This window comes from Notolepis coatsorum (assembly GCF_963971535.1).
Source record: "Notolepis coatsorum genome assembly, contig: SCAFFOLD_641, whole genome shotgun sequence".
Lineage (NCBI taxonomy): Eukaryota > Metazoa > Chordata > Actinopteri > Aulopiformes > Paralepididae > Notolepis > Notolepis coatsorum.
Genome location: NW_028174312.1, coordinates 12501 through 26112, shown reverse-complemented (window position 1 = coordinate 26112; position 13612 = coordinate 12501). Strand labels below are relative to the sequence as shown.

The 13612-nt window shown below is 47.8% G+C and overlaps 1 protein-coding gene across 1 annotated transcript in view; it reads left to right on the top strand.

Moving 5' to 3' along the window:
• LOC311247587 (phospholipid-transporting ATPase IH-like) overlaps window positions 1-13612 on the top strand; it is a gene marked incomplete at both ends in the record, with an annotated part of 54772 nt that overhangs the window by 28665 nt on the left and 12495 nt on the right. The window contains 2 exon segments of the mRNA XM_084338618.1: window positions 1653-1724; window positions 11516-11589. Of these exon segments, the coding sequence (XP_084194744.1) occupies window positions 1653-1724; window positions 11516-11589 (146 nt within the window).

The following is a 13612-nucleotide window of genomic DNA, read 5'->3' as shown; positions in this document are numbered from 1 at the left end:
TGTTCATCTCACTTAAATCATTTTTATTGCAGAACATGGTATTTTCTCAAGCAGACAGATGTCAACACTGTAATCTGTGTTGCATGTACTTAACTGAATGCACATGTGTGGTGTGGACTACTGTACTATTACAATGAAATGAACAATGCAACTTCCTTATACAAAAAAATTATAATACAAAATAAATAATTTTTTTTATATCGATACTTGGTGTCCCTGTATCGATACAGTATCGCCACACAAAGTATCCCCCACCCCTAATGGACAAGCACACATACAAGATATTTAAAAACAACTATCTCCCCCTCTCTCTCTCTCTCTCTCTCTTCTCTCCTCTCTCTCTCTCTCTCTCTCTCTCTCTCTCTCTCTCTCGCTCTCTCTCTCTCTCTCTCTCTCTCTCTCTCTCTCTCGCTCTCTCTCTCTCTCTCACACACACACACACTCTCACACACACAGACACACACACATAGAGGTATATGCATACAAAGAAAATGTAAACTGTACACTGCAAAAGCACACAAGCCAACTCTCACTCTCTCACTCACTCTCTCACTCACTCACTCACTCACTCACTCACTCACTCACTCACTCACTCACTCACTCACTCACTCACTCACTCACTCACCCACCCACCCACCCACCCACCCACTCACTCACTCACTCACTCACTCACTCACTCACTCACTCACTCACTCACTCACTCACTCACTCACTCACTCACTCACTCACTCACTCACTCACTCACTCACTCACTCACTCACTCACTCACCCACCCACCCACCCACCCACTCACTCACTCACTCACGCACTCACCCACTCACCCACCTAGACAATACACCTTCCTATATTAAACCCACAGGGGACAATACAGTGTGTGTATATATATATATATGTCTATATATTATATTATATATGTATATAATTAGGGATGTCCCGATCACGTTTTTTTGCTCCCGATCCGATCCCGATCATGTGATTTTGAGTATCTACCGATACCGATATTTCCCGATCCGATAAAAAAAAATATATATATTTTTTTTTATTCAACAAACATGACCATGTTCACGTCTTAAACTCATACTGAGGCCTTAGTTTTGGTTTTAAATTGCATATCATCATTCATTTATTTATTGTCACACAGAGCAGAAGAATTTTGCCAAAACAAACCAATAGTATCCAGCTGCAGAACAGCAGACCAGCCACACTCTCAGACCCAAACGCATTTCCTTTGATTTAATTATACATCAAATGATTTATGAAGTTAACTTTTCACCTGGATAACGTCAACATTCAGGGTGAATGTAATGTGAGAAATTGGGATAAAAAAAATTTAAATAAAAATTATTTGGGTCTGAGATTGTGGCTGGTCTGCCGTTCTGCAGCTGGATACTATTGGTTTGTTTTGGCAAAATTCTTCTGCTCTGTGACAATAAATAAATGAATGATGATATGCAATTTAAAACCAAAACTAAGGCCTCAGTATGAGTTTAAGACGTGAACATGGTCATGTTTGTTGAATAAAAAAAAAAAGTAAAAAAAAAAAGATCGATCCCGATCTTCGGAAAATCACGTGATCGGCCCCGATCCCGATCACGTGATCGGATCGGGACATCCCTATATATAATGTTGTGTTGTGTGTCCTGTGTCTCCAGGCTGGGCTTCACTTACCTGAGGCTGAAGGACAGTCACATGGAGATCCTGACCAGAGAGGACGAGGTCGAGAGGTCAGACCAGTATAACCAGTATAACCAATATGACCAGTATAACCAGTATAGCCAGTATAACCAGTATGACCAGTGTAACTGAGGGGTACAATTCCCTGACTGTATTGATAAGTATGGTATTATTAAACCACTACCGCTTGTACTTTAACTTCTGGCCATCCAGTACATGATATAGATATGATGAACACTTTCCCACCTGATGAAACGAAGTCCACACAAATGTATAAATCGAATATTTTATATAGCAAAGGGTATATACAACGTTCACTTAATGACATTTATGATTTGAAATGCACTTGTAAGGCAAATGAGTATTCGTAGGTAAATCAACATTGAATGTCCAATCTCTGGTTACGCAGGGAGCAAATATACAACCTGGTTCTTTAGGGAACTATAGCGATGGTACTTAAATGATTATAGCTGGATACACTAAGGGGGGGGGGGGTCCCGCTGGTTGTAAGACAGTAGGGGGGGGGGTTAGAAGAGCCGCTGGCGGTATCCCATCTGGCCGACGATTTCTTGGGAGAAATCCTGAACACGATGCCCACAGAACCTCGGTCCGCAGATGAATACAGCTGGACCCTCTGGTGGACGGTAGCTGCCGGTACACAACGAAGAGACGTGAGGCGACCTCACTCGGGGTAGAGCGCCGTCTCACCTGGACTCCTCTCCGGGGGGTAGTTCCAACACTCAGCAGTGTTGGCCGTTATCCATGGAATAATCAAAGCACCCAAAGCATGTAGATAATCCAAGCCGTGGAAGGCTCGCCGTCGTCCGGGTAAAGTAATCCAATGTACAGGTCCACTCGTCCTGGCCCGGAGCTCCTCGGATGCAAGCACCACACGTGGTCTGCCCAGCCTGGTTAAGACTCCAGATAACGTCAGGAACGATGGGGGTACTGCTCACTTTATAACTCTAACCGAACGATGCACCATACATAATAGACTATTATTAACTTAATAGAAATACGTCCAACTCGACGGTATAGTGCCAAACTATGACAATTCAACTATTAATCCACACGATGTCTCAATGCCTATTCTGAGGCCAAGTAGGCCTTACTGCACCACACGTGCGTCGTGGGTGAGGCTTCGCGTCTGTTACTAGGTTGGAGGGTAAAGGACTAATGGACTAAAAGAAAGTTCTACTTTACTTGCGCCATATATATATGCGCTGTGAACAAATAGTACCATTCGTATTTCGCCAGACGTATTCCTACGCGGAACCGGGCTTGCCACGACATGTTTGTCGGCACGATTGAACTTGAACCAAGGGGCATGGCTGCTGGCGCCAGGTTCTCGTCCAATGGTAGAATGAAACTATTATGGGCTGTTAGTAGACTAAAGGGATATTCAGTGCATATTGTACAAGGAATATACAGGGGATATCAAACGATATACAAATACTATTAAATATATATCCATAAATAAATATATATATTCGGTTTAATCTGATCCTTCACAACAGCCGCCCCCTAATTAGTCCCACCTAATTAGCTAAGCAGAGACAGATTAACCGCACTGTCTACCACTCAAGGTCCGCTGTAAGGGTCAGTCAACTCACAAAGTCATGGGGTCATGGTCATCATCGATAGTGTCTGGGAGTCTGGGCAGTTCTATTAGCCTCGCCACGGGTCGTGTGTAAGTTCGCCCCTGGACGAGCACTTCAGCTGCTCGGACCTTGCCATCGGCACCGGTGATCACTTTGCTTACGCGGCCAGCCGGCCACATAGCTCTGGGTAGTGACTGGTCGACAATCATGACGACTGTTCCTTCTGTCAAATTGTCTCTCTCTTTTACCCACTTCTGGTGGGTCTGTAGAGACGGTAGGTAGTGGAGTAGGAAGCTGCTCCAAAACTTGTCAGCTAGTACTTGACTGTACCTCCACATTCTTCGGCCGTTCGCTTCTTCAGGCCTGTACATTGTCTGGGGTAGCGCGGGGTCCAGCCGCCCCATTAAGAGTGTGTTGGGGGTGACTGGGTCGACATCTGCTACATCACTTGAGACGTAACCGAGGGGTTTTGAGTTCAATACTCCCTCGATCTCCGTGAGGACTGTCATTAGGACTTCTTCCGCCACAGTCTGGGCCCCAAGCACGGCGTACAGGGCTGTCTTTATAGAACGTACTTCTCGTTCCCAGGTTCCACCGAAGTGGGGTGCGTTCGGGGGATTAAACTGGAAGTCAATCTGGGATGGAGCGAGGTGGGTCTTAAGTTCTGGGCCCATAGCTTGGAAGCTCTCTCTCAGCTCTCTTTCTCCGCCTTTGAAGTTTGTCCCGTGATCAGACAACAATGTAGACGGTTTTCCTTTCCGTGATGTGAATCTTCGGAAGGCCATAAGGAATGAGTCTGTGCTCATGGTCGGAAGGAGTTCGATATGTATCGCTCTGGTGGTCATGCATTTGAATACAATACCCCACCGCTTCTCGGTTCCTCTTCCTCTCTTTATATACAACGGGCCAAAACAGTCCATGCCTGTGGAGTGGAATGGCTTGTCGCCGAGTTGGAGGCGACAGGGAGGTAAGTCAGCCATCCGGGGTATGCTGGGCTGCGCGCGCCACTTTCGGCAGTCTAGACAGGTTCGCTGGAAGCGTCGCACCGCTTCTCTTCCTTGAAGTATCCAATAGCGACGTCTGATCTCCGCGAAGACTCTCTCTGCTCCTGCGTGGTGTACATCCTCGTCGTATTTCTTTATGATCAGCTCTGTAACCTTGTGTCGGCTGTTCAAGACTATCGGGTACTTAATGTCATCCGGTAGATCGGGGGCTCTCCGCAGGCGACCACCCACTCTGATGAGATTATGGGCGTCGCTCTCGGGTGCCAGGTGGAGCAGTCTGCTGTCTGATGGGACGGGCTTTCCTCCCTGTAGACAGTCTAGCTCATCGGGGAACGAGTCTCTCTGGGCTCGTTGTAGTAGAAGAAGTTCTGCTTCTTCGTAGTCAGCTGCTGAAATGTCAGTGGTGGACTGAATCTCTGGGTGGTGCCACAGGAATGTCTTTAGCTGCGCACTCTGTAGGGTAATGCAGTCATCTATGTTGGGGTCTGTGGAGGCGACTGTGCTCAGTCCACAGAACATAGGTTTCTTGTTCTCAGCCTCCTCTTTACTTGCTTCCCGTGGGGTGGGCGTAGGCCACTCTTCTTCCGGGAGCTTGAGGAATTCTGGTCCGTCACTGTAGATGTTGCGACGGGTGAGGTCATCCAGGGACATTCCCCGGGTGATGACATCAGCTGGGTTGTGTTTGGTGTCCACATACCGCCAGCTCGCTGCTTCTGTTAACTCTTGAATCTCGGTGACTCTGACTCCCACGAAGACTTTGTATCTGCATGAATCAGACTTGATCCATGTGAGTACTGTCGTGGAATCTGACCACAAGATTGTTCTGTGCACCGGAATGGTGAGTTCACGTTGGATTAACGTGGCTAGATGCGCTCCTGCTAGGGCTGCGCAGAGCTCTAGACGCGGGATAGATTGTTGCTTTCGTGGGGCTATTCTTGAGCGAGCCAGGATGAAAGCAGTGTGTATCTCTCCTCCCTTCTCTTGGGCACGCAAGTAGGCCACCGATCCATAGGCTACTTCGGAGGCGTCGCTGAAGACGTGTAGATCCATCTTGCATGTCTCTGGCCTCACCGTGGGTGGGAAGTAGCTGCGGCGTATATTGACGCCTGGGAGTGAGCGGAGTTCCGTCTCCCACTCTCTCCATGTGGAGGCAAGGTGTGCGGGTATTGGGTCGTCCCAGCCCTGGTCCTTGTCCCATAGTGCTCGTACAATCATCTTTGCCCTGGTGGTGTAAGGTAGAATACATCCCAACGGGTCATATTGTCTGGCGAGTGTTCTGTACACACTCCGTCTGGTGGTCGGTGTCGCCGTCGACCTTCCCTGCTCTGGAGTCAGGGGTTTGTGTCTATAGTGGAGCGAGTCTGTTTTGAAGCGCCAGACTAGTCCTAGTGTCATTTCTTGGGCTTCTCCTGGGATGGTCGCCATCCAGGTCTCGCTGCTGGCAGCCTTGTCCGCGGGGGAGAGGCTGCGCAATACGTGCGGGTCACTGCTGGCCCACTGCCTGAGATCAAAGCCGCCTTTGATCAGGGAGGCGCGTAGCTTGATTAGGAGAGCCTCGGCTTCTTCTTGAGTCGAAACGCTTTGTAAACAGTTGTCCACGTAGAAACTGTTCTTCACACTGTGTCGGACCTCTTCATCTGCTGCTGGGTCCTCTGCGACGTGTTTCTGTAGTGCAAATGTAGCACAGCACGGGCTGCATGTGGTTCCGAAGGGGAGTACTTCCCACTGGTAGATGGCTGGGTTCTCATCTCCGATCCTCTCTCTCCATAGGAACCGCAGCAGGGGCTTGTCCTCCTCCACTAGTCTCACCTGCAGGAACATCCCTTTGATATCCCCGCTGATAGCCACCTTGTCCTGGCGGAAGCGCAGTAGCACGCCCAGTAGGGAGGGGCCGAGTGTGGGGCTGGGCAAGAGCTCTTTATTCAGATTTTGGGATCCGATCTGGTAGCTGCAGTTAAACACAATGCGATCCTTGCCGTTGTGGTGGACCTTGTGGTGCGGCACGTACCATGATTCGGTCGTCTGATCGGCCTCTTTAATGTCAATCTTTGTCACGTGTCCCGCTGTGATTAGCTTCTCAATCTCAGCGCGGTACACACTCTCTTGAGCGGGGTCTTTGGCTAGGCGCCGCTCTGTGTTCAATAGATAGCGCTCCGTGGCGTCTTTCTTTGCGTGAAAGGTGGGCATTCCCTCTCGCCTCAGGAGTGGAGTTGCGTATCTCATCACTCCGCCGACTGTGACTCTCTTTGTCCCTTGCTCGAGTAGGTTGATGGCGTAAATGTCTTCTTTAGAACGAATATCTTTCTTTTCGTTCTTAAAGGGCATTGTCTCTAGTGTCCATAGCCTCTCGACATGCTGCAGGAGAGTGGTGTCTTCTTCTGTCGTTCTGGAGTGGAGGCAGCTAGTGGCTGCTGTTCGGTTGAGAGATTTAGCGAGGGGGCCTTGTAGTGTCCACCCTAGGCGGGTCTCGACTGCTGCAGGACAGCCTCGGGGTCCTGTATGGACCCGGTCAATCGGGACTATGAGGTCTGCATGGTCGGAGCCTATCAGCAGGGTCGGGGTGGCGCCGTCTATGAGCGGGATAGGTAGTTGACGCAGGTGCACATATTTATCCATCAGCTTGGCGATGGGGTAGGTGTACTGCGATAGTCCTATTTCTTGGCTGGTGAAAGCATTTGTAATCCTATACCGTCGCTCTGGCTGCCCGCTTGCTGCGATAGTGAAGGAGACATTCTCGCCCTTTATCGTCTTTAAATCTCTTCTTATTGTCCGAATCGTCATTTGGTTCTCGCTCCCCCGCAGTCCCAGCTGGGCCGCAGCGGACGCGAGCAGAAGGGTCTTCTCTGACCCGTCATCAAGGACGGCGTAAGTGTCCATGACTTTATCTTGGTAGCTCAATGTCACACGGACTACCTTTAAGAGCACTTGGGCGCCACTGCTGCTGGCGGGGTCAATGTACATGACACTTGCCTTGGTGCCGCTCGATGGTGCAGGTGCAGGCCTTCTTCTGTTACTGTCGTGTAGTATATCTAGATGGGCTCCGTCACACCGACTGCACCTTTTCTTTAGGCGGCATTCGGCTGCCATGTGACTGCGCGCACATCGGTAACAGCGCCTGTTGGACTTTATCCATTGACTCACTTCTTCTGCATTCATCTTTGTGAACAGGTCACATTGTGACAGCCAGTGTTCTTTCTCACAGTAGGGGCACACCATCTTCCACTTCTCTTTTCTCGAGGGGGTACTGTGGCTCTTACTGCTCGGTACTGACTCTGATTGGTGCATGACAGTCACCGATCTTCTTCCATCGTTTATTCTCCTGGGTCCCTCTCTGGAGCTTGGCGTGCTCCGCACAAACGTATCCAGTCGTAAGCTGCTGACTTCTCTCGCCAGGAAGTCGGCTAGATCAAGGAGGGATGGTTCGGGACCGTTAGGATCACGGTGGTCTCTCTGCCGCCTAAAACGCTCTTGTCTTGCGGGTGGCAGCTTCTCTAGAATCCTCTCGACGTTAGAGTTGGCGTATAGCTCATGCATGCCCTTTTCCCGTTGCGCTCCCAGCATCCCTACCAGGGACTGCACTTTGATTGACAGGTCGTCTAATGAGCGATTGTCTGTTGCTGGGGGTAGGCGATCAATATGCCTTATCTCTTGGATTACGTAATCCCATATACGTCCATATCTCTGGTCCAGCGCTGCTAGGGCCGCGGTGTATGGGGTCGTAGAGGTGGCATAGGCTAGCGCTATATTGTGCGCTCGCGGTACTTTCAGGTGCTTCAGTAATATTGCATACTTGTGACGTTCATCAACGACGTCCACCATCATTGTCTCTAAGCACATCCGGAGCTCCGTGTACTGTGCTCGATTCTCATAGGTGAAGTCTGGAAACGTCGGCGTGGCAATGTATGACGCCGTGGATGGCTGATACATTGGCGAGCGTTGCGGGAGAGACCTCCTAGGCGAGTCTCCTCTTGCGCCTCTCTGTGGGCTGGTACCGACAGGGTACCATGGCCCGCTGGTCCAGGTGCTATTCCTCGGGGCTGGTCGTGCGTCGTGCTCACCCGTGAATAGAGTCGGGGGTCTGTAGCGCAGCGCCGCGGGGGTATAGCCTGGGCTGTACTGGACCTCCTGGTCCGGTGGAGTACTGTGCTGTCGTCGGGCCTGGTTCTCCTCCTCTCCCTCTTCTTCTTCTATCAGGTCCTCTAGATCCTGTAGTCGTTTATTTAGCTTCTCCGCAGTATATGCCGCTCCTTCCTTGTAGCTGGGTCTCGCTTGGACCGGTCTGGGAAGGGGGTCTGCGGGGGGTATAGGCTTGGTCTGTTGGTCAAGTTCAGGGTCGCTTGCTCGGTTAGGAGACGCTGCCCTTGACTGTTGTCTCGACGAGTTCCTTGAACCCCTGGCGGAGGGAGAGGGTGTTGCCTTGAGGATCAGCTGCTCCATTAGCTGCGCTTGTAACTTGTCGCGCTCGGCTTCGCGCTTGGTGAGATCTGCTTCTCTTTGGGCACCGGCAGCGGCGAGCTGTGCGTCGGCCCGGTCTCTTGCCATATTCTCTTCCGTCTGAAGGCGTCTCATCTCCAGGCGTATGCGCTCTTCTTCGCTCCGTTGCTGCGCTTGGAGTTGTTCGCGCTCGATAAGCATCTGTGCTTGGAGTCGATCGCGTTCGCCCTGAAGTCGATCGCGTTCACCCTGAAGTCGATCGCGTTCGGTAGAGGCTGTCAGGCTGACGAGGAACGCCTGTTGTAGCATCCTCTCCGCTTCGCTGGGGGAAGACGGTTGTAGAGGTGAGCCGCTCCTGGGTGAGCCGCTCGTTGGGGAGTCCTGGAGCTCTATTTCCTCGGCGCTCTCCTCCTCTTCTTCCGTGCAGAGTTCTCTCTCTGTAGGGTTGTCTTCCTCCCGGGGCTGGTCGGGGACTACTTCTTCGGTATTGGCGGGGGGTAAAGGCATGTCAGCTCCCTCCTGGTCCCCACCGTGAGCTTGGTCAGTTACATTAGAACCCACTAGGGCCTCTGTGGTCGGGGGAAACCTGGTCGTTAAGGTCAGACATAATTTTACTTTCTACTTTTACCGCGTTTACCGTTTGTCGAAGGCTAGGTAGTTGACTGACAGCGTAGTCCTCTAAGTACTGAGGTGGCTGTCGTCTGCGCTGCGGGCGTTCTACGTTAGGAGGACCGTTTCGTGGAGTGTTCATCATAGGCCATTTCAATATTAATAACACTATATTAATATTACACTAGTTACCATCCGGCTCGAAGGACCAATTGTAACTGAGGGGTACAATTCCCTGACTGTATTGATAAGTATGGTATTATTAAACCACTACCGCTTGTACTTTAACTTCTGGCCATCCAGTACATGATATAGATATGATGAACACTTTCCCACCTGATGAAACGAAGTCCACACAAATGTATAAATCGAATATTTTATATAGCAAAGGGTATATACAACGTTCACTTAATGACATTTATGATTTGAAATGCACTTGTAAGGCAAATGAGTATTCGTAGGTAAATCAACATTGAATGTCCAATCTCTGGTTACGCAGGGAGCAAATATACAACCTGGTTCTTTAGGGAACTATAGCGATGGTACTTAAATGATTATAGCTGGATACACTAAGGGGGGGGGGGGTCCCGCTGGTTGTAAGACAGTAGGGGGGGGGGTTAGAAGAGCCGCTGGCGGTATCCCATCTGGCCGACGATTTCTTGGGAGAATTCAGAGTCCTGAACACGATGCCCACAGAACCTCGGTCCGCAGATGAATACAGCTGGACCCTCTGGTGGACGGTAGCTGCCGGTCCACAACGAAGAGACGTGAGGCGACCTCACTCGGGGTAGAGCGCCGTCTCACCTGGACTCCTCTCCGGGGGGTAGTTCCAACACTCAGCAGTGTTGGCCGTTATCTATGGAATAATCAAAGCACCCAAAGCATGTAGATAATCCAAGCCGTGGAAGGCTCGCCGTCGTCCGGGTAAAGTAATCCAATGTACAGGTCCACTCGTCCTGGCCCGGAGCTCCTCGGATGCAAGCACCACACGTGGTCTGCCCAGCCTGGTTAAGACTCCAGATAACGTCAGGAACGATGGGGGTACTGCTCACTTTATAACTCTAACCGAACGATGCACCATACATAATAGACTATTATTAACTTAATAGAAATACGTCCAACTCGACGGTATAGTGCCAAACTATGACAATTCAACTATTAATCCACACGATGTCTCAATGCCTATTCTGAGGCCAAGTAGGCCTTACTGCACCACACGTGCGTCGTGGGTGAGGCTTCGCGTCTGTTACTAGGTTGGAGGGTAAAGGACTAATGGACTAAAAGAAAGTTCTACTTTACTTGCGCCATATATATATGCACTGTGAACAAATAGTACCATTCGTATTTCGCCAGACGTATTCCTACCCGGAACCGGGCTTGCCACGACATGTTTGTCGGCACGATTGAACTTGAACCAAGGGGCATGGCTGCTGGCGCCAGGTTCTCGTCCAATGGTAGAATGAAACTATTATGGGCTGTTAGTAGACTAAAGGGATATTCAGTGCATATTGTACAAGGAATATACAGGGGATATCAAACGATATACAAATACTATTAAATATATATCCATAAATAAATATATATATTCGGTTTAATCTGATCCTTCACAACAACCAGTATAACCAGTATGACCAGTATGACCAGTATGATCAGTGTGGGCAAGGCGCTCGCCACGAATGCAGAGACGCTGGGCTCGCCTGTTCGAGCCCAGCGCTCCACATTGCTTTCAGTTTAGCTGGTCGTTCATACTAATACACATTGGCCGTATTAGGGAGTGGGAAACTGATGGGTGGGGATCGGGCGTTGTGGACAGCGACTCCTACAGGTCGGTTGGTGCGCCTGCGCAGTAGAATCAGGAAGTGTCGGGGGCAGCGTGAGCCTCCCACGCGTTACTCCTCGCCACTGAGAGATCGAGCTGCGCAGGTGAAAAGATGCGACTGCTGTTACCTCAAGTACCGGAGGGGACTTGTGCTATGTATGACTTAGTCCACATTGCAGCCGGCTTGTGGGAGGCAAGAAACAGCGTTCGTGACAGGGAAGGGTTGAATTGGATGATACGAAATTGGGATGGGAGAAAATATAGAAAATGGGAGAAAAAGTGGATCAAAAAACAAAAACAAAAAAAACAGTATAACCAGTATAACTCAATGGTGATTTGATTGTTTATTTATAGATGTGTTTTGTTTGTTCCAGGTTTGAGTTGCTGGAGGTCTTGACCTTCGACTCCGTCCGACGGAGGATGAGCGTCATCGTCAGATCTTCTTCCGGTGAGAGAGAGAGAGAGAGAGAGAGAGAGAGAGAGAGAGAGAGAGAGAGACCTCAAAATACATTTAAATTAGGCACACACATATTAGAAAACACAAAAAGTTACCGATATTTGGGATTGAAAATAAATCATAATGGTAACTTCAACATGGCTGTGAATGAACTGAAGGAGAAGGGAAGAAGGGCTTTTTATGCCATCAAAAGGAAAATTCCAATTGACATCCCAATTAGGACCTGGCTCAAAATTCTAAATTCTGTAATAAATCCAATAATATAATATATCGCTGCTGGCGGGACAAAACCTCCTAACTCCATATATATATATATATATATATATATATATATATATATATATATATATATATATATATATATATATATATATATATATATATATATATATATATATATATATATATATATATATATATATATATATATTTTTTTTTATCAACTCAGTAGATCATCCTCCATGTGTGTGTGGTTTTACAAAGTCTACACAATGGGAAAGCATTAAACCAATCATCTGTCTAAACCTCGTAACTCTATTCGCCCTCAAATCTGTGTTCGTTTTTTTCATCTGCTGAAAAGTTGGGTTTTTGGAGTTATGAGGTTTTGTCCCACCAGCAGCGATATGGCAGTGAAGTGTGGGGTCCATTAACTAACCAAGACTTCCCAAAATGGGTCAAAACTTCCATTAGAAGTACTGCATGCAGAATTGTGCAAACACCTACTTAGGGTTCACAGACACACTGCCAATAATGCATGCAGGGCAGAACTTGGCCAATACCCTCTAATTATTAAAATTCAAAAGCGAGCCATCAAATTTTATACACACCTCCAATCAAGTGACCCCCACTCCTACCACTACAAAGCCAAGAGATTAACCCAGATAAGAGTCCCCCCTTCCAGCTAGTCAGAAATCTCTGCCCACAAACACCAGGGCTTCAGGACAGACACCAAGCAATCTGGCCCAACCAAATAATCTCAAAACAAAAAGAAAATTATATAGAATATTTGAACAAATCAACCAAAATTAGTAAATTAGAATTCTATTTGACCCTAAACAGAGAGTACACGGTGGCAGAATACCTGACCACTGTGAATGATATAAAATTAAGAAAGACATTGACACGGTACAGACTGAGTGGACATAGCCTAGCCATAGAAACAGGCCCTCACAGGCAGAACTGGCTGCCCAGAGAGGCCAGGCTGTGTTCACTTTGTCATCAGGGGGATGTTGAGACAGAATCTCACTTTCTACTACACTGTGAGAAATATAAGGATCTAAGAGAAGTTTTCTTTGATAAAATAAATAAAATTTATCCACAGTTTATCCATCTCCCTGATCATCAAAAGCTGTGGGGAGAAAAGTCAGTGTACAGTATTAGCTGCACAATATATAGATTGTTGTCATACATTAAGAGAACAAGCTCTGTAAATACATGTATCTGGGTGGCTACATCTGTAAAATGATTACCCGATTGAATGATTATTTTGTAATTGAATATGTTTCTGTTGATTGTTTTTACTGTTATTGCTAATATTATGGTATTTTTATTGAACCCATTCCCTGCCACCACTTTGATCATCTTATACCATTCTCTGCCAGTACTGTAAGTCTATGGAGATGTTCACCTTCTTTGCAGGGCTATAACTTTTTAAATTGTATTGCTAAATTGACATTACTATGGCCCATTCAACATCGATTACCTATCGTTCAGGATGTAGGAACGTTTTACTTTTTCATTCACACATTCATACGAAAATACCGTCTAGAGTATAAATATGTTTTTATCGTTTTCTGCAGTATTTCCCAGAACGTGAGATATAGGCACAAATGCATATATTAGATCATCAACTAAATTTAAAAGTAAATCATAAAAAATGTCAACTGTACATGGTCCTAAGGGTTATGACTGATCATGCGCGGGTGAACGGAGGGGGGGGGGGGGGGGGTCGTTTATAATTCCGTGATAGTCGTTAGATGCTTCATGTAGTATGGGTGATATATTGATCAGAGCA